The following is a 22,621-nucleotide window of genomic DNA, read 5'->3' as shown; positions in this document are numbered from 1 at the left end:
TGGACCCCCTCCCCCCTCTCCACAGACCCCACTTTAGGAACCAGTGCCAGTCAGTGAGACATCTTTGTTAGTTAGGGACGTACAGCTAACGAGTGTGATTTGGAGTAACAGCAGAGGTAATAATGAGGACAGATCGACCGCATTCCCTTCACAGCCCTCTTGTACAAACTCCGTCTGAAGCCACTGATGGTGAGTAATGAGGACACGGGAAGAAAAGTCCAATACATAGAAGAAGAAAGGAAAGAAAGACTGAAAGGGATCTTGGCTGTTTTTTATCACTATGGAAACCGGGTTTAGGGAGACCAACTCCTGTCCTCAAAAATACAAGTGAACAGAAATAGTACATGCACCCATGCCTCCTTTCTCTGTATATATACCTATATTGTGATTCTACTGAGCTGTATTCCAATATGTATTGTAAATGTAAATGTAGTATATGTATTACTGCTGAACTTCCTGCACTGTTAATAATCATGTTAAAAAAGTATCAAACTCTATAAAGGCTGCTTACTTTTGTGTGTACTCGTCCATGAGATGTAACAAATACAATCCTTGAATCCATATACGTTTAGAAATGTTTTCACTCTCTCTCTCTTTCTATCTCTCTGAATATGTCCTAATAAACTAACAATAAAAAGGACACGTTTCATTGTGTAGTTGGGTAAACATTTAGCATGTCTGTGACCCAAATAAAAGTGCATTCCTCTCCAATGGGGGTCCAGTCAGAGCCCACCATGCCATCTGTGTCAAGGGGGGAGGAGGAGTGAATGTCAATGTCTGTCTAGCTCTCTGGTGGTCACTGCATTTGAAAAGGCCCAAAGAGACCCAGGACCACCATGAGCTGACAACAGTGACTCGGTAGTGACCCTTTAACAAAAATAAATAGAAGACTTCTCTCACTGGGCAAATGGGTTGCCTCCCTATTTGCACAGCAAGCAACAACAGCAACAGTAGCAACAACAACAACCAGATTAGGTATAGAAAATGCCACTGCTCAACACCCTTTCTCCTATTCAATTGCAAACTGTCTGAGTGTGTTACTGTCACTCACCGTCCTCGCTGGTGTGTGTCTCGGTCCCTCCTTCATTGTCCACCTCCTCCAGTGCTCCGTGTTCGCTGTAGGGGCTCTCACTGTGGAGACACACACACACACACACACACACACACACACACACACACACACACACACACACACACACACACACACACACACACACACACACACACACACACACACACACACACACACACACACACACACACACACACACACACACACACACACACACACACACACACACACAGGGGTCAAATGTTGGGCAGCGAGTCAAACGTCAGAGGTAGGTTTGCAGTCGAGACGAGTGAATGGCTCAAGTTTCTGTTCCTGTTCCAAAATGAGCTGAAAGAGTTACAAAGCATGACTTTAAGCTTGGGGTTTGAGCACTGCTAACATCTTACATTGAGCCATCTTTGAGATGACTCCATTACATCTCTAGTTTCTCTTTGACACGCCCCTGGTTATTCTCAGTCCTACGGAGGCAGCGTACCTCCTGGTCACGGATAGCGTCTTCATCGCTGAAGGGGTCAAAGGTTTGTTTCCCTAACCTGCCATGTGACCAGTCAATACGTCCATGGAGCAAGACGCAGCTCATTCACTGGAGAAGAGTGTCAAACCACATCCGAAAATATACGTACATTCAAAATATGTATGGAATTTATACTTTCAGAGATGAATTGAAATTAATTGACACAGGATTACAGGAATACACTGTAAAATCATCAGTATCCATTTAATCTATCTATATGTACAACACCTGTATCCATTTGGTGATACAAGGAAAGAGCACTTCCATGACAACACCACCACAGAATATCACAGAGGATAAAAACACAATAGAGCAATTAGGGGTTCAGCATCTTGCTCAAGGACACCAACTCTGGGAAAGCCTGGGATCTAATAACTGGGAACCTTCCGGTTCCCACGCTGCCGCTATGCCCCCTGAGCCACTACCGCCTCATAACACAGGACTGTAGAGTTAATTTATCTTACCAGTAATCTCCTCCAGCCATGCACTTCTCGTAAATGGGTCCGTCCAGCTCCTTGCTGTCGGGGAAGATGGTGTCCTGGTGGATGATGATGGTCTTGACGATCTCGTTGACGTGGGCCTGGCAGGACACCTGGTCCAGGCTGTCCGGCGTGGGCATGAGGGTGGGCCCGAAGCAGATGGCCAGGTTGTACGGGTCCATCATGTTCTCATCGCTGTACTGGGACAGGCTGGGACAGGGAGAACAGCACCAAATTCACTTTAGTCCAGACGTCGAAATTCAAAAAAAAATCTTAAATACCAATGTTTTTATGTCAGTGGTGCTCAATATTTCATGTCAAGGACCCCATAAATGATCTGTAATCGGCCGACGACCCCGATCTGAAAATATGTAGTTCCAGGGACCTCCTAGAAGCAAAGATTTGAGCTAAAAACGTTCACTGTGAAAGAATATATACATTTAAAGATTTGCACTACATTTTCACGATTTTTCAAAGATCGCAGATCTACAAGCTCATAGCGCGGCACCGAGTGCCGCACTATGAGCTTGTAGATCTGCTATTTTTCAATAGCTACAGTGTAACAAATTAACAATGTTAAAACACCAAAAGGGTTCCCACCCAGAATGGGTTAACTCAAAGTACTACCACAATGTAGAAATACTGTTAGTAAAATACATAGTTAGTTGACCACATTTAATAGTTGCCCATGATGTTCCAAAGATCATGATTGAAAGACAGACAGACGACTGTATTCTTTATTATTCTACATGATGTACTTACTGGTTGAGGAAGGCAAAGAGGTATCTCATGACGATAAGGACTGATCTGGGTATAGTCAGGAGGAGCTTGCGGATGTACAGAGATCTCTCATACAGGTTCTCTATTCCTGCACACAAGACAAGATGATGCTGCAGGTTAAGAAGAGGAAATATGTTGGTTAGGGTTACACAGTACAGCCAACTATAGGTTGTGTGTGTGTGTGTGACTGTGTGTGTGTGTGTGTGTGTGTGTGTGTGTGTGTACACAATGCTCTCTTGGTATGGAACGGGATGTCATTCAGGTTTAATATCTGAGATGTGTCCACCCCCCACTAATTTGTAATGACAATTATCCATGTACACACTCTTCAATTGAGACATTTGGACCCTGGTGTTATTATGGTGTCATTCAGGACATCAATCTCAAGTATTGTAACTTTAACATGCATGTGCGATTGTGCGTGGTTGGTTACATTAATCAAGTACTGTAGATCATATATGGGTCTTCAACATGAGCTACTTGAACCATAGAATATGTATTCCTGGGAGAACATTAGGCGAAAAAAGGCTAGCAGATCGACAAGCACAACGCATTGTGAACTTGTAGATCGGCTATTTTAAGTGGAGGCTTTGGGGGAGGAAGGGGGAAAAAAGATCAGACCAAGCAAGCAAGCACAGAGCCAAAGGTCAAGTTTACTAAGTATTGAGGGTTTAAATGGTCAAATGTCTGAAAGGGTCTCTCTCTCTCTAAGCTAAGGGGTCTTTGGCCTGAAAAACGTTGAAGACCCCTGCTGTAGATGACATGCCACAGGATGGCGCTATAATAACTAAGAGATGGACAGAAGATGACAATCACCTCAGCGTGGCGTGGGTGGTTATTCCTGTGTCACCTCAGAGGAAGAGGAGGGGGACCACCTGACAACAAGGACCCCAAGCTCTCCATCCTGCTCCAAAACCAAAACAATGTCCTTTTGAAAACGCCTACTTTCATTTCTCTGTAAGAAGTAAACTCGGAAAATCAAGCCTGATTTATACGCCGCACGACGGTGTTGTGCTTCGGTGTGAGCTGTCCTGCATGTGTGGTCAATCACAACAATCACCCCAAAATAATACAATCAATGCTTTTGTTTTCATTTCAAACTGAGCACCATCAGCGTGCTTGAGACAACAGCTAACGGTACAGCTTGAGACAACAGCTAACGGCACAGCTTTCCAAATAACACCCAGTGATTTTTATTCTTCTTTCCTCTCCCCTTTCTGCTGCCATTTCATTGAGATGAGCTCCGGTTGCACTGCCTGGCCAAAAATAGCACTGTCAACCTCAAATCAGCTCCTTCCGACTGCCATTTGGGCTTTTGGGAATACTTTGTGATGCATTTCAGCTTACGTGAAGAACCTAACTAGATTTTTGCACAGCTCCCGAGCTGCTATTTAAAGACCAACCCCAATGCATGCACATACATTACACATACTACATACACATACCACACGCATACGATACTATATCCCTTTTTAACCCTAAAACACGACTAAACTTAGTTGGAAATAGCCGATCTACAAGCTTGCCTTACGTCACAGTGAGCTAGATCGGCTATTTTGGTTGCGAAATTAATGAATGAATGAATCCATTTCTTTTTTTTTTTTTAAGATATTTTTTGCGGCTTACGCCTTTTATTGATTTTTGAAGGGACAGACAGTAGGCTGACAGGAAACGGGAGAGAGATGGGGGGATGACATGCAGTAAAGGCCGTGTCGGGTCCGGGAGTCGAACCCGCGGCACACTGCGACTGGATCACCAGTCCGGTGCCCAGACCGTTACGCTACGGCCTGGGCCAATGAATCCATTTCTAACTGTAAGCATAACTGAAAATGGGAATTAACCATTAGAGAACCCCCCCCCCCCCCCCCAACAGAAAAGCAGGAATCTGCGACTGTACGTTGGACGTAAGCCAAAAAGCAGCTCTGGCAAAAACAAAGTCAACTGATACCAGGCTAATTCTGTTGGGCTCATTTGCAGGCACTTTTAATAAGGTGGAACAGATACTTCAGCTGACCCCAACTTGTGCAATGTGAAATAAGCACAGTGTTGTTGAAATCTTTTAATATGCTGGGTGTTCAGCCCATGCTTCAACCACTGGTATGTTGGGCCAGTGGAATGTAAACAGGGAATCCCCATCACTCACACTGCGCAAATGTGTGTGCACTGCCAGGGCAGGATACACTTCATTTGTAAACCTGCAAGGGAGTACAAACAAGCAAGCAAGCAAGCAAGCAAGCTATCACACAAGCAAGTAAGCACGCACACACACACGCTCCCCACACAATTTTTTTTGTGGATATTCATATTGCATTGACATTCATTCCATATCCCAAGAGGTCCTTGAGGGGGTTACAGGGGGTCCTCAGCAGAAATGAGGAACAGTTAAACCACTTAAGCCCCAGCACATTTTTTCGGCTACTCGAAAACAGCAGATCTACAAGCTCACATGTGAACTTAAACTTGCAGATCTGCTATTATATAAAAATCACACCAGTGTGAACCAAGTGGTGCAACTCCCGTCTATTGGTTATCTGTATCGTTCCAATTTGTATCGTTCCAATTTCTTCTCTGTATCGTTTGTGTCCAGCAGGTGGCAGCCATGTCACATACTTCTCTCGTTCCAATTTCAAGCATGCGCACACCACTCGTGCTCATGACGGATACGGACATTGCTGGATGTAGAAGTGGTTGCACCACTTAAAAATCACACACACACACACACACACACACACACACACCAAACTCTGCAGAGGCGTTAAGCCACACTACTCATGTGAGTCACTTACTCTCCTGTTAATGTTTATTGTTTACCAGAGCCTGAAACCTCCCCCCCAGACCCCCCCCCCCCCCCCCCTTCCCTCGCCAACATGACATCTCATAAGATCAGACAAAAGGCGCTCCCACAGAGAGGGAACAAAGAGTGGACTGAAGCACGTCGAGGCCGGCCGCCTTACAGTAAGCGAGGACAATGTGTCCGTCTATGTGCAAGTGACGTTTCACCAAAACGCAGATGTATGGCGAGATGGGACTGTCAGAGTCCCGACAGTGTTGAGTCACCCGAACGCATTCCGGCGAAGAACGCCACTGCCGCATGCATGCAAGGTCAGCTTTGTGTCGATTACAATGGATAATGAGCCCCGCTCTGCCTCCGAACCCAATACCACACAAAGGTACATTCACCCACAGACAGAGAGAGGCAGACGTTAAACACAGACACACAGTGTTGGTGCATTAAACAACACCGCTGGATAACTGGAAGGTCTGTGGGTTGGTTTTTTTTTGCTGTCGAAACAGTCAAAAGTACATATTATCGTCACTTGCATCTCCATATCTGAACGTTTTGTCTTTGCGCAAATTAATGCTTCATCATACTACAGTCAGTGTCACACAAAAGTGACCAAAATAAATAAAATGAAAAGTATTAACAAGACCTTGTTAATAACACCTACATTGGATCCATTGGAACAGAGGTTCTTTTTTCCATTTCTTGAAAAGCAACTGGAGATACAAGGTTTGTGAATGAATGGAGCATAAGGACACTATACTTCATCAGTAGGACATCAATGCCACATGGCTCATAAAGTGACCGCATTCTGAAATGTGAGTCACGATGAACATGCTCCCAGTTTAGATTCAGTCAAGGAAGCATTTCCTGGACCGAGACGATGTCTCAAGTTACACTCACATGCATCAACATCCAGGAATACTAGTGTATGCTAACAACAAGGAATCAGTCACTTAATCCTTATGTTTACTCGTACCACAAAAGATACAATACAATTAAAACAATTACATTACATGTGTATATTTATTATTATTATTATCTTCAAGATAACCTAAGCCTAGTGTGGTTGTGGGCTGTGCGTTTTGTCTTGTTTTCATCTTACTGATGGAGGACAGCAGGTCGTTGAAGCGCTCTTTGGGGAAGAGGGGGTTCTCCAGGCCCCGGAAGTAGAGCTTGAGGACACCGGCCACCGAATTTATGTCATGGTTGTTCTCATCGTCTGTCAGAGGGTCGTTACCTAGTGCGCAGGTGGGTTAAACGGTCAGCTGGGTCTCCAAAAAACACAGGACTTAACCACATTACTAGATGGCAAAATAATTCAGCAATGAATGAATACAAATTGGTGCGTTGATTTGGGCGGTGGACTGGGCCTATCACAGAGCATTAAATTACCTCTCTCAAAAGAGTTTTTGATGTCATTGACTTCCAGATGCGAGCCCGACACTCTGAATATTCCTTGATGTTGGAGACCTGACAGTAGACATGGAAGAAAAGGAGAGAGACAGAGAGAAATGGAGATGAGAAGAAGAAGAACCACGATTTCATTATAATAATGGATAATTAGAAAGGGAGTCTACCAACGCGCCTCAAGCCTGAAACGGCTGATCCGGTGCTTCACAGGTGCAGGGACATCAAAGTTGCATAAGGAGAAGAGACTGGAGCAGCACGGACATTTAGAGCCTTTTATTTAGGTGCCGAGTATACAAAAAGACTAACGTTTCGACCTTGCGGTCTTCATCAGAGTCATCATGACTGAAACATGAAACATTAGTCTTTTTGTATACTCAGCACCTAAATAAAAGGCTCTAAATGTCCGTGCTGCTCCAGTCTCTTCTCCTTATGCAATAATGGATAATGTTCTGATCCGGAATTTTAGATTATTGTTAATCTGGTCATATACAGTAACTCGTAATAGTGTTGTCTTATCCTGGTTTAAATCACAAACATATACATTAACAAATGTCAAAAATGTGCAAAGAAATAGCACTATTTATTGAATTACTTTAAAAAGATGTATTTATGAAATGTATTATTATTATGGCCACACGTTATTATGACAATTTCAAGGTATTTGGTCAAAACAACATGATTGATATTTGAATTTTGTGCACTTCAGGACCACTCAGCAAATAAGTCACTGAGTCCAGTCAGACCTACAGAGCACACCATGCTGTCCGCTCAGACCCTTCACTTTTCTAATGGAGGATAATTAATGACTGAGGCCCCCTGCAATCAAGCATTTACGAAAAGAAAAAAGTCCTCCAACTGGGATTAGCATTTAATAAGGGGAGAGGTCAAGGGTTAGGCACAAGCATAATTAGTTGCCAGCGTTTTTCTCTCTGGACATGGCGGCATGTCTGCCTGGTGTCACGGCTACGGGTTGGCAGTACCATGCCATGTCATTACCGTCACGCCTCCAGCTCGTTAAGTTGACATGTTGTGTGTGGGAAGTCGTTATTAATTGAGTTCACACTCATATTCTAACTCTGCATGGTGTCATATACATCTACAGGCCCTAGTTTGTGGGGTATCCGGAGAACTCGCAGCGAAAATTCTTCATCAATGTCTTCATCGTTATGCTAACATGCTGTCTTCATCAGTGTAGTATGTCAACCCCACAGCTGTTATAGTTCATTTCCAAAGTGATCAAATGATTTTGTGCAATTAAATGGTCAACAAGATAATGATATAAAGTTGAGTATGTGAATACCAATGATAATAGGCCTACCATTTCAGGATATTGTTTACTAATGAATGACATTGTTTCGGTACGGTGTTCTCTCTCTCTCTCTCTCTCTCCAATTTGAATGAAGTTAAACAAAAATGCACTAAACCGCGGCAAATTGGAAAACTGGCAAGTTCTCCGGTATCCGTTGAAATAGTAGGAATACCCTACAACTTGAACTCTGCTCTCTTGGTGTTTTGAGAATAGGTTTTAACATGGAATTTAATTAAACATATTGTATTGCCATATCTCATTCATTAAATATTTATTGTATTATTTTATTGTATATTTTACTTTTACTATACTCTTTGTCACACTCTTAGATTACACTTAACTGTACTGTGTAGTTATGTTTCTATTTGCCAACTTATTGGCTATTTTTTATCTGAAGCACTTTGGGCTGCATGGTCATCATACTGTATCTAAATCAAAAAGAGGTGAGTCTTCAGATTAGGGCAGAACATTGGGAGGGAGTCTGCAGTTCCATGTACAAAAGTTGTGTTTCCACGATGCTGGGATGAAAAAACCTGGACTACCGATGTCAACACCATGGAATCTCGCATAGCATTTTCCCATGACCGTGATTGAAATGCAACACACAAACATGTACACGCCCAGACAATTAACACTTCAAATCATTGCATGGAATGTCACACACTACCCAAACGAGGACGCGACCGGAAATTGAGCTGGCTTGTAATTGCTCTACGAGTACTTCTGAGAGTTCAGAGCATTGGAACGTGCTGTTAAAACTCAATCTGTCAGCAGGAACAGCCGAAAGACAAGCCACAGAATTGCAGCTGTGGAACAGAAAGTACAGAAATATAATAAGGCACGATGAAATAACAGTGGAACATCAAAACACTCACCATACAAGTTGATGAAACGAATACAACTCTCAACCACACGGGGGATTGCTTGTCCAGAGTCCTTATTTAGGTGAAAATAATAAATGAAAGATATCAAAATGTTAAATCATGGGTAATTTTCTCTTTTCTTAATTGCATGCATTAGAGTTGGTCTATGTGATGTGACTAGTACATTTACATACGTACTGTACACTGGTTAAGTGAGGGTAAAAAGGTCAGAGAGAGGGTTAGTACAGCAGTGGCTTCCAAACGTTTTGTGCCCGAGGTACACCAGTGGCCAAACGCTCTATTATGCCTGTATTCATAGTGAAAACAGTGCATCTTCAAGCTCACGTCTTGTGAACTTGTAAATTGGAAATCTTCGCCAGTTTAAAATTGCTATTATTTTAGTTTTTAAATGAATTCATGAATCCATTTATAAAATGCCCGAAATAGAGATGTCAGGTTGAAAGTAGTTAGAATTATTTTCCCACGTACAGGATTTGCCCGTGTATTGGGAAAGGAGTTTGCAGACTTGTCTCATGGCGCACCAATGTGACTGGAGTGAACACACCGTTTGGGAACCAGTTTATCGCTGTCGGGTGGAAACCTTGTGTTCTGTATGTTACTTACTGTTTTATGAAAAAAAAAAAAACTTGTGTTCCAATTAATTCAGTATAGTTATTTGCGCACGCACGCACGCACGCACGCACACACACACACAAAGAAAAACATAAAAGTTGAAATATTGGAGATACAAGGTTTCTACCCGACAGCAACGGTACTGAGCTTTTCCACAGACAGACTGAAGTGACTTTACCAGCTGCTTGATCTCCCACAATGCTTCAGTGGCACGTCTCCAAATCTACAGAAATGACTCACTGGCTGCAATAACAATCTCACCTCGAGCCTGATATCCGACAGCTCTGTATGTCAGGGCCGAGGCACTACTAAAAATGGTGTCGCTATCGCTTTGTGTCACATAGAAAGCACACTAAAGCCCAAACCACACCGTTAGGGACTCCTATCCGTTTTAAGGTCAACCACACAAATGCAACTCAATGAGTTGCATTGATGTGGTTTACCTTAAAAACCATCTCGTCCCGACCCGACCCTTTGGTTTGGTTTGGGCTTAAGCAACGAGAACTCGAGTAAAAGTACACTCGATATGGAGAACATGGAGGAGATGAGATGATGTTGTCGATTTAACAGAAAACAATCCAACCTTCAAGTTTAGCTTCTGCTGGTACCTCTAGATGCTTAAGGTGCTTTTAAAGATACCGCAGATCAATTTTCAGCCCTCAGGGGGAACACTAATGGCTAAAGACAGCAGCCCATGTCAACACTGACAGTGTTCCAATAGGCTATAGCCATGATGGGTTAGTGTGCAGCCGCCGTGTTATGTAACACGATCATGCTGGGGATACGTGAGACCGGGGCGAGACAGTGAGCAATCAGTCAAATTCAATACCAATTGAGCATGCTGGAAGCGTTTCAACCTGAGTGGTAGGAATTTGAAGAATTCTCACGACATGATACACACCGATAAGTCTCACTAATCACGTACGTTTTGGTGACTGACCTTTAGAATTTAAGGTTTTTCTTTGAACCCATGAAGCTATTCTGGGGGCGAAGATTCAACAGAAATAGAAGATTTACAAGCTCACACATTAGATCTGCTATTTCTGCTTGTAGATCTGCTAGTTCTGATATGTATTTTCGGCAAAGCTATCTTATTAGGTTTAAAAGCAAAACCATTTGGGGGGGCTGACTAAGTACAGTATATAGGCTTTTAAAGCAGCTTGTCGTTAAGAGCTGTTCAGTCTGTCTGGGTCCAGTTGGCTGAGTAGCAGAGATAAACATGGTTGTGTGGCATTACAAACAGGACGTTTGTCTGGTTGTTTAACAGGCAGGTTCAGAAGGATAAGCAGAGGCAAGCTTGGGAGTGTTAGCCCCTCCTATAAGAAAACCCCAGAGTCTCTACCTGATGTCGCGCATGTGAGTTCCGTCGTCCCCGGCTACAGAAAAGTGTTGCAGGAGCGAGACAGAGAGAGACAGAGACAGAAAGAAAGAGAGAGACAGAGAGAGGGAAGCAAGAACCAGATTAGGACGGCAACAGCTTACTAAAGATGCACCCTTCACCCACTCTGAGCTGGAAATACAAAGGGAGACAGTTGGGGACCAAAAGGGAAAAGACAGGGTCACCAGTAGGAGGCAGTAAGGAGGCTGGAAGAGGGGTGTAGGCTGACAGCCAATCACTGAATGTCATTGATCCCCGCTGCTGTAACACTGAACACATAGGACGTTAGAACGGGTGAACGGACGGAGGGAGGGGAGAGTGATAGAGCGGAGAGAGAGAGACGGAGACAGGGAGAGAGAGAGAGAGAGAGAGAGAGAGAGAGAGAGAGAGAGAGAGCCAAGAAGCTCATTGATGTCTTGTCAGCTGAAGGAGACAAACATTCATCCCTCCCTCCCTCCATCTCTCTCTCTCTCTCCTCTGTTCTGTTCTTAGGACTTCTCAACCTTTTTGGGGGATCGCTAGCATACAGTATATACTGTATAGCTGTCAGCGAAAAACTAAAATGTTCAAAACTGTAACCTTTGCTACTTGTGTGTGACACAGTAGTATAATGAGCTAGACTGCTAGAGCATTAATTCACAGGAAAAACATCATAAAAACGTACAATATGGAAATAAGTGGTTTCTGCCGGGAGCAAAGCATTTTGGAATAATCCTCAAAGGACCATCCTCCGCCTTTGTTTTTGGTTTTTAGTATTTAACATTAATGACCTCAAAGCAAAATTTATAACCTAGTTGTGCACAAGTGTCACACACCAAACTCAGACATATTTTCGTTTTGTTTTGTTCCACAGGCCTCAGGATGACGAGATGACAGCCTTCATCAGTGTCTGATGAAGGTTGCATATCCTGTCATCTTACCACGGCATGCAGTGTTGAACGTTTTTTGAGATTTTCATGGGGCTAAAAGGTTGAGAAGCACCGTCTTAGAACAACTCTGTCTCCACCATGGAGTTCTGTCACGACACGTGTCCTTAACCTGGAGGGAAGGGAGGCAAGGTCAGACTGTCACTGTCACCTGTCTCATGGGGTCCAGTTCCCCAAAAACATCTTAGCACAAAGGTCCCCCCCCCCCCCCCCCCCCCCCGTCCGCCTAGCCCCCTTAATGTGATGTATATAGTAGGGCAATAACTGGTTTACTTCTTAGCAACTATCCGTTACTTTTTCGATTAATCAAACAATCGAGAAGGGCGATTAGTTTGATTAACTGTTGCCCCCCTAGTATATACACTAATACACTAATGTAACAAGTAGTGCTAAGATGCTTTGAGGGAACACACCAAAATGCCTGGAAAGCAAGCACAAGACAAAGAATGGAGAACCATGGCACGGCCGGTGACACCAGCAGAGACCAGTCTGGCTGTCATATCAGTACCTGGACGAAAGCCTCCAGGTTGCCATTAAATAACCTAACGTGAAACACAGAGCGGGGCCTAGCCCGCCGGGTGCCAGAGTGGGATTTGAGCTGCCAGGGAGGTGGTCTAGATTAGAACAATAGACAACCACTTCAGATTCAAACAAAGCACTTATCTTAAAAGCAGTTTGACAAAGTATTTGAGAACATTTAAAACACATTTGATAGATAAAATGTTTCTTTGCTGTCCGGAAGAAACCACCTAACTCAAAAATATTGAACCAATGAAAAGTATTAAAAAGCGCTTCTACAAAAGCTTCCCAGCTCCACTTGAGCAGATCTCATTTCATTTCCCGAAAAATGAACATTTTGGAGTTTCTTCCAGACAGCAGAGATATTTTAAACTTGAATGTGAAATGAGCATTTCACTTTAACTATAAACAAGCAAACAAGTATAAGCACGTCAACACCTCAAATAAAAGGTCAATATACTGTATCACTATATCAGCCAAACTGATACCGTGCATGCATCGGTCAGACTCTACTAAAAACAGTTTTATACAACTCCACCTGCAGCAGGTGGAGTTAGATTAAAAAAAACAGAACACCACAAAAAGTTAAAATAGGGCAAGCATAGGAGTCAACAAGCCATCTGCTCTAATTTGCTCCCGTTTGCAACTATAAGCATTTTTTCGCTGAAGCCGCCGCCCTCTGAAAATGACACAAGATGTGATTTGCATGCAAAACATTGCTTCAAGGCTTCTCTCCAGTCCTCTGCCAAGTTTTTAAGGTGAAACTCTCTCGCTCTCTCCCTCGTCCTCTCTGTGTTCTTGGACATGACGGCCGTCCACTCCTGGGACAGCGAGGAGGACAGTAACTAAAGCCTCACCGTGCCAGGCCACGCCTGTTGCTGTAGGGTGGAAACCTCATACCTATTGTAGCCGAACTACACGCTCAGAGCATTACTAAAAAATCACACCAGTGTGAACCAAGTGGTGCAACTCCCATCTATTGGTTCTCTGTATCGTTCCAATTTGTATCATTCCAATTTCTTCTCTGTATCGTTTCAATTTCTTCTCTGTATCGTTTGCGTCCAGCAGGTGGCAGCCATGTCACATACTTCTCTCGTTCCAATTTCACGCATGCGCACACCACTCATGCTCATGGGTACACACACACACACACACACACACACACACACACACACACACACACACACACACACACACACACACACACACACACACACACACACACACACACACACACACACACACACACACACACACACACACACACACATTGTAAGCTGGATGTAGAAGTGGTTGCACCACTTAAAAAACAAACAAAGTTGAAATATAGATATAAGAGGTTTCTGCCCGACAGCAACACTATGGTGATTCACAACAGAGAGGCCAGTACTTCTGCTCTATGAGCCAATTGAATCCTAGCGTCCCTATTCTGGGGTGAGCATTCGGTGTAGAGGGGACAAAGTAAAGAGCCAGCTCAGGTCAGTTTTACTGAGTAAAGTGGGTGTTAAGTTGTTGGAAACAACTTCTGGGTCGTTTTTAAATCTACTCTGACTTTTGTGCGCACTCCAGACTTGTAGATAAAAAAGATAATGGTGAAGCAGGAAATACTACAACAGGATGTAGTATAGATCCCTTGGGGACTACAGCCAAGTATACATGCTTTAAGTGGTTAAATCTGCTCTATAATCAGGCAACAGATTCCTCTGTTTTCAACACGTTATTCATCTGAAAATGTAAGTACTGTAAATAAGTAAGTAGCCTTGCCGAGCCATGAGGCCCACAGAGCCTATCTCCCGTTTCTGTAGCGCGAGGCACCTTGATGTACAAGTACACCCCCTGGACATGACGCTAGTATATCGCAGGGACTTAGACTTACCCCCAATCCAACCCGTGATGCCGAGTGTCAAGCAGGGAGGCACTGGGTCCCATTTTTAGAGTCTTTGGTATGACCTGGCCGGGGATTGAACCCCGACCTCCCAGTCTCAGGGCGGACACTCTAACCACTTGGCCACTGAGCTGGAAAATGTACTGTATGCATAATGTGCATGAGTGGAGTAATTTACCTTGTAGTCATGTAGTCAGCTCTGTGACCTGTGGATGAAAGTGCACACACACACACACACACACACACACACAACACATTCAGCTTACACATACTGAAGAGTAAACTGTACATAACTATATAGATATTTTAGACATGTAACCAACACTTGTACACAGTAATACTTTTCACACAGATATACTCTTTCTTCAGTGCAGGAACACATACAACAGAGTTACAAGTTAAGACAAGAACACAAGGTAATTACAAAGTAATTACAGTATTAAATGACGGAAGTAGGCTTGTATTTGTGGCCTCTATCATCACACTGGACATGACATGGCCTGTTTCAATCTGTTCTTTGAAGAGAATTTAACTGGCTTGACTGTCGGTTAAGTCAAGAACTTAACTGACTGTCAAGGGCTTGCCGCTTGATATAAATGACTTTATTGCATGTGGTGCCACAGTGTGGGCACACACACACACACACACACACACACACACACACACACACACACACACACACACACACACACACACACACACACACACACACACACACACACACACACACACACACACACACACACACACACACACACACACACACACACACACACACACACACACACAGTTCAGTTCTTTAGCGTAAAGGTCAGTTGCCTATTAAAGCAGAGACCAACAAGCCTGTAAGCTTCTAGCTGGAGCACAATGACTTTGATAGATACTCCATGTTTACAGTAGATTAGCTAGTTGGCCTTAAGGAGATCCCACCGCAGTAGAACAAGGAGAGACCGCCACAATACTGTATGTCACACAGCCTGCTAATGCTCCCAAGGCCATTAAGTTAGCCGCAAATCAATCACTAAGAGGGACTAATACGACTCCACAATCCCCTCTCCAGCTCGTGACTTTCCTGGTTTAAAAGCCCAGATTACTATCTAGGAAGTTGGGTCTGGTGGAGAGAGAGAGTAGAATGTCAATTATGCTAATCGTATCACAGATATAGTTAAATTATCTTAAAATTATTTTTTCCAGAGATCAGTGTGCTTCTTATGTAATTTGTGTTCCCGAGGTTTAGTGAGACATTAAGGGGGATAATATTGGCCATATGAGTTAGCATTAACAACAGAGTAGTCAAACAAAGGTGGTTATTGCAGCTAACTAAGCTAATTGCTCCTCTCGTATGGCTGGCTAAAGGCCAATAATGCCTCCTTCCTAAGTCGGGAAATGTTCCGGTTTTGGACAAGCTTTTCTAACTATAGTTCGGAGATTCAGGACATCAGGTAGTGCACAGGTTCAGAGAAAAGGTTCTGAGACCGCCTTTCTGAACCTCGTAGTAGTTAAATAGCCTATCCCTTTCCAAATATAAATTTGGACGTTGGACATCTTTATGTATACCAGTCGTGTATAGTTAGTATTTATTTATTTGCATGTTCCTGTCCTTTCCAATTGACACCCCAAGCATCCATCAAAAGTGTAAATTAAGCTTTTTTGGAGAAATAATAAAAGGTGGAGGTAAAGACTGACTGTACCTTCGCCCAATGTCCTTTTCAGCAAATCGTGTTTGGCCTGCAGTTTGGAGATGAGATTACTGCCCTCCAGAAACTCCCGGAATTTCTGTGGAGAATTCACAGTAATTACATAGAGTCCACAACCCCCGAGAACCCCACGCTCACCCCGTAAGACACCAATCTGTGATGAGACAGCCGAGTGTATATTTGGGATACACACACACACACACACACACACACACACACACGCGCACACGCACACGCACACGCACACGCACACAAAGAGTTTTTAAGTCTTCATCAGATCATGTCCATCTCTAGTCTGGGATAAAACAGAGAAGAGGCTGTAACAAACTAGAGAGGAGAGACATCTTGTCTGTGCTTTGCGGCTATGGGCTAATACTTTCAAAGGAGTTGCTTCATGCGTAAAAAAAACAGGATTCAAAGTCAAACAAAATGCTTTCAAGACTTATTTTCCCACAAAAACAAAAGTACAACAATAATGCAAAATTATATATATAATTATAATAATAACTAGAACTGCACTCTGTCGAGTGCATACTTGCTTGTTGCACACTAGTAGGCCATAAATGGCCAACTAGTGCGCAAGCAGAGCGCGCAAGTACGTTCGACCGCTGTAAACTGTCAAATCTCAGTATCTCTGTGAAGGAACGTTTGAAATGTCTAATTATTAGGTGTAACTATTTGCTACCTACCTACTTTATGCATATAAACACCTAGTATTATTAAGTATGGTTCAAGTTTCTATCTATATAAGAAATACAGTTTTATCGATGTAGATATATTCTGGATCCCTTTTTAGTTTTTTAAAGAAAAATAAATCATTGATATGTGATGAAAAGAAAAAGTATATAAACTGAATTAAAATATGTTATACAGTATAATTATTCTATTATTTATTCTAAATTGTCAATTGTTTTAAATGTATTTCATCTTGGAATATAGTGATATTAATACTAAATCATGATCAGAGTAATAAGTGTCTCTAACTTCAATTTCTGTAATAATACTTTCACATTTGTTAATATACATGATCTAAAATACTTCCGTAATCTGTAGTTGGATTTGTATTTAATTGTTTAAAGCCTAATCTTGACATGAAGACGACGTAAGACATACGTATACATATACATATACTATATAGAGTATGTAGTTGTAATTTGATTAGCGGTATACTGTGGTTACTTTGCGCCAAAAACCCGCCATTTGATGCATATGCAAATAAAACAGCAGATTTGTGCCTGGTTTGCTGGGACCAGATTACACAAATTACCATATTTCTTACGTCATCATTGAGAGCTAGTCATACATATACACACCACGTACTCTGGTCCCAGCAGATCAGGGACAATTTGCTATTTTATTTTACTGATTATGTATATAGTATACGTATGACTAGCTCTAAATGATGACGTAAGACATACGTATACATATACATATACTATATAGAGTATGTAGTTGTAAGTTGATTAGCGGTATACTGTGGTTACTTTGCGCCAAAAACCGTGACAGCCAACCCGCCATTTGATGCGTATGCAAATAAAACAGCAGATTTGTGCCTGGTTTGCTGGGACCAGATTACACAAATGACCATATTTCTTACGTCATCATTGAGAGCTAGTCATACATATACACACCACGTACTCTGGTCCCAGCAGATCAGGCACAATTTGCTATTTTATTTTACTGATTATGTATATAGTATACGTATGACTAGCTCTAAATGATGACGTAAGACATACGTATACATATACTATATCGTTAGCCTCATAGGATAAATGCATAAGTCATTTTTTATGATTTTCGGATAATAAGGAAAAACACATTTTCTCGCAAGTATGTAAGAGTTTTTAATGCAGATTTTTACAATGGTTTCCTGAGGGGTTAACAAAATGTTTTTTACAAAAAGATAAACATGAGAGTCATTCCATAACAAAAAAAAGTGACTTAGGCCATTTTCAAGAAAATAATCTGTGACTTAGGCATTTTTTAATACATGTCTACTAAACACCTGGGGGTCTATTAGAGTGATGTTAACTCCATACTAAACACCTGGGGGTCTATTAGAGTAATGTTAACTCCATACTAAACACCTGGGGGTCTATTAGAGTGATGTTAACTCCATACTAAACACCTGGGGGTCTATTAGAGTGATGTTAACTCCATACTAAACACCTGGGGGTCTATTAGAGTGATGTTACCATACTAAACACCTGGGGGTCTATTAGAGTAATGTTAACTCCATACTAAACACCTGGGGGTCTATTAGAGTAATGTTAACTCCATACTAAACACCTGGGGGTCTATTAGAGTGATGTTAACTCCATACTAAACACCTGGGGGTCTATTAGAGTGATGTTAACTCCATACTAAACACCTGGGGGTCTATTAGAGTGATGTTAACTCCATACTAAACACCTGGGGGTCTATTAGAGTGATGTTAACTCCATACTAAACACTTGGGGGTCTATTAGAGTAATGTTAACTCCATACTAAACACCTGGGGGTCTGTTAGAGTAATGTTAACTCCATACAGAACACCTGGGGGTCTATTAGAGTGATGTTAACTCCATACTAAACACCTGGGGGTCTATTAGAGTAATGTTAACTCCATACTAAACACCTGGGGGTCTGTTAGAGTAATGTTAACTCCATACAGAACACCTGGGGGTCTATTAGAGTGATGTTAACTCCATACTAAACACCTGGGGGTCTATTAGAGTAATGTTAACTCCATACTAAACACCTGGGGGTCTATTAGAGTAATGTTAACTCCATACTAAACACCTGGGGGTCTGTTAGAGTAATGTTAACTCCATACAGAACACCTGGGGGTCTATTAGAGTGATGTTAACTCCATACTAAACACCTGGGGGTCTGTTAGAGTAATGTTAACTCCATACAGAACACCTGGGGGTATATTAGAGTGATGTTAACTCCATACTAAACACCTGGGGGTCTGTTAGAGTAATGTTAACTCCATACAGAACACCTGGGGGTCTATTAGAGTAATGTTAACTCCATACAGAACACCTGGGGGTCTATTAGAGTGATGTTAACTCCATACTAAACACCTGGGGGTCTATTAGAGTAATGTTAACTCCATACTAAACACCTGGGGGTCTGTTAGAGTAATGTTAACTCCATACAGAACACCTGGGGGTCTATTAGAGTGATGTTAACTCCATACTAAACACCTGGGGGTCTATTAGAGTAATGTTAACTCCATACTAAACACCTTGGGGTCTGTTAGAGTAATGTTAACTCCATACAGAACACCTGGGGGTCTATTAGAGTGATGTTAACTCCATACTAAACACCTGGGGGTCTGTTAGAGTAATGTTAACTCCATACTAAACACCTGGGGGTCTGTTAGAGTAATGTTAACTCCATACAGAACACCTGGGGGTCTATTAGAGTGATGTTAACTCCATACTAAACACCTGGGGGTCTATTAGAGTGATGTTAACTCCATACTAAACACCTGGGGGTCTGTTAGAGTAATGTTAACTCCATACAGAACACCTGGGGGTCTATTAGAGTAATGTTAACTCCATACTAAACACCTGGGAGTCTGTTAGAGTAATGTTAACTCCATACTAAACACCTGGGGGTCTGTTAGAGTAATGTTAACTCCATACAGAACACCTGGGGGTCTATTAGAGTGATGTTAACTCCATACTAAACACCTGGGGGTCTATTAGAGTGATGTTAACTCCATACTAAACACCTGGGGGTCTATTAGAGTGATGTTAACTCCATACTAAACACCTGGGGGTCTATTAGAGTAATGTTAACTCCATACTAAACACCTGGGGGTCTATTAGAGTAATGTTAACTCCATACTAAACACCTGGGGGTCTATTAGAGTGATGTTAACTCCATACTAACCACCTGGGGGTCTGTTAGAGTAATGTTAACTCCATACTAAACACCTGGGGGTCTGTTAGAGTAATGTTAACTACATACTAAACACCTGGGGGTCTATTAGAGTGATGTTAACTCCATACTAAACACCTGGGGTCTATTAGAGTAATGTTAACTCCATACAGAACACCTGGGGGTCTATTAGAGTAATGTTAACTCCATACTAAACACCTGGGGGTCTATTAGAGTAATGTTAACTCCATACTAAACACCTGGGGGTCTGTTAGAGTAATGTTAACTCCATACTAAACACCTGGGGGTCTATTAGAGTAACTGTTGTTTGCTGTGTATGCAATGTAAAAATGCCCAAGTCACACAAAGTGAGTTAGGCGGCAACGTAAAAATGCTCAAATCACACAAGTGACTTAGGCAGATCATCATTTTTGAAGATTGTGAGCTTTGTGATTGGCTGAGGACATAGGCGATGATCCAGAACGATGCAGCAGCCCCAGGAGATCACCTGTATGCAGAAATCTCAATTTCGCCAAAAAATGACTTAGGCATTTATCCTATGAGGCTAACGATATAGAGTATGTAGTTGTAAGTTGATTAGCGGTATACTGTGGTTACTTTGCGCCAAAAACCGTGACAGCCAACCCGCCATTTGATGCGTATGCAAATAAAATAGCAGATTTGTGCCTGGTTTGCTGGGACCAGATTACACAAATGACCATATTTCTTACGTCATCATTGAGAGCTAATCATACAAATACACACCACGTACTCTGGTCCCAGCAGATCAGGCACAATTTGCTATTTTATTTTTACTGGTTATGTAGTATACGTATGACTAGCTCTAAATGATGACGTAAGACATACGTATACATATACTATATAGAGTATGTAGTTGTAAGTTGATTAGCGGTATACTGTGGTTACTTTGCGCCAAAAACCGTGACAGCCAAACCGCCATTTTATGCTTATGCAAGAAAAACAGCAAATCTGTGCCTGGTTTGCTGGGACCAGATTACACAAATGACCATATTTCTTACGTCATCATTGAGAGCTAGTCATACAAATACACACCACGTACTCTGGTCCCAGCAGATGAGGCACAATTTGCTATTTTATTTTTTACTTTTTTCGATTTGACACATTAATGATTATTAATTAATGTATTAGTCAATTACAAACGCAACCGGGCGCAGTACCCTTCACGGCCACAAGGGGTAAGGACTAGTAATAATAAACGCTCATTAACCCAAATTAAGACCTGGAATGCACCACATTAACCATTATTTTTAACTTTAGCTATTGAAAAATTATTATTACATTTTTTGAAAAATCGTGAAAATGTGTGCAAATCTTTGAATATTATATTCTTTCCCAGTGAACATTTTTAACTCTTCTGGGGGGTGTCTGGAACAACATATTTTGACATTGAAGTCGGCGGCCAAAAACATATCATTCTGGGGCATCCTTGACATGAAGTCCACATGAACCACTGATATAGGTTTACAATAGGATAGTATTTATAGTATAGACATTTGTAGAATCTCAGGTCTTAAACGGTTTAACCGTAATCTACAAATAATGGTAATTGGAATAACGTTGCTATTGAATTGAAAGGCCTACCATGAAGTAGAACTGCTCTGTCTCCTGCTGGTTGGCCCTCCTCTTAGCCATGCTGGGTTTACTGAGGTAGGTCTCTGACACCGTGGACTTCACAGACTCCGTAGAGCGGCTGTGGTGGAAGCACTCGGACACGTCGTAGTCCTCGATGGTCACCATGTCCTGGATGGTGGTCAGAGTGGCTTCTGATGTCTTCTTGATCTGTGTGCACAAGAAGAGACCAGGTGCTTAAGATCAGTGGTCCACAAACCTTTTTTATCTCAAGACCCAAAAGAGAAACCCAAACTAGTGTAAATAGCAGATCTGCAAGTTCACAAAGTGTTGCGATGCGCATATGTACACGCGACCCACACATAATAATGGGTTACATTTTTATAGATTTGTTTTTATATCCATTTGTACCGGCCGGCCCGTCGGTCCGTGGGTGGGTCGGCCGGCCGGAAAAAAAAAAAATATATATATATATATATATATTATTTTTTTTTGGTACCAAAATGGTAACTGTCATTTCTCTTTTTTTTGGTACCGGCCGATGGGCCGGCCGGTGCGATAGGTCGGCCGGTCCTTGGATAGGTCGGCCGGTCCGTGGGTGGGTCGGCCGGCCGGATAAAAAAAAAATATATATTCTTTTGTTTTTTGTAACAAAATGGTAACTGTCATTTCTCTACCGTTTTGGACGGGGTGGGCTCATGTGAATCGTGTCGCCCCCCTGGGGGCGTCTTTGGGGGTCTCAAGGTTCGGGGACACCCAGGGACCCCCAAATGGTAACTCTGCCATTCCTCTACCGTTTTGGACGGGGGTGGGCTCATTTGAATCGTGTCGCCCCCCTGGGGGCGTCTTTGGGGGTATCAAGGTTCGGGGACCCCCAGGGACCCCCA

General features: G+C 42.4%; 1 protein-coding gene across 6 annotated transcripts in view; it reads right to left on the bottom strand.

The window, feature by feature from the left end:
• srgap1a (SLIT-ROBO Rho GTPase activating protein 1a) overlaps positions 1 to 22,621 on the bottom strand; it is a 118,642-nt gene that overhangs the window by 20,444 nt on the left and 75,577 nt on the right. For 4 of the 6 annotated variants that reach the window (XM_083763972.1, XM_083763976.1, XM_083763975.1 and 1 more), the window contains exons 9-18: positions 21,747 to 21,944; positions 16,245 to 16,329; positions 14,732 to 14,759; positions 12,658 to 12,763; positions 9,225 to 9,285; positions 7,023 to 7,100; positions 6,733 to 6,867; positions 2,828 to 2,933; positions 2,051 to 2,275; positions 1,052 to 1,131 (exon numbers count right to left, since the gene is read on the bottom strand). In XM_083763972.1, coding sequence (XP_083620098.1) covers positions 1,052 to 1,131; positions 2,051 to 2,275; positions 2,828 to 2,933; positions 6,733 to 6,867; positions 7,023 to 7,100; positions 9,225 to 9,285; positions 12,658 to 12,763; positions 14,732 to 14,759; positions 16,245 to 16,329; positions 21,747 to 21,944 — 1,102 coding nt within the window. Of the gene's footprint in view, positions 1 to 1,051; positions 1,132 to 2,050; positions 2,276 to 2,827; positions 2,934 to 6,732; positions 6,868 to 7,022; positions 7,101 to 9,224; positions 9,286 to 11,187; positions 11,222 to 12,657; positions 12,764 to 14,731; positions 14,760 to 16,244; positions 16,330 to 21,746; positions 21,945 to 22,621 lie in introns of all 6 variants that reach the window. The other 2 variants (XM_083763974.1, XM_083763973.1) reach the window with 1 other exon arrangement.

This window comes from Protomyctophum parallelum (assembly GCF_964188405.1).
Source record: "Protomyctophum parallelum genome assembly, chromosome: 4".
In the NCBI taxonomy this organism is placed as follows: domain Eukaryota; kingdom Metazoa; phylum Chordata; class Actinopteri; order Myctophiformes; family Myctophidae; genus Protomyctophum; species Protomyctophum parallelum.
The sequence above is the reverse complement of the archived record's forward strand: the minus strand, read 5'-3'. Positions and strand labels throughout refer to the sequence as shown.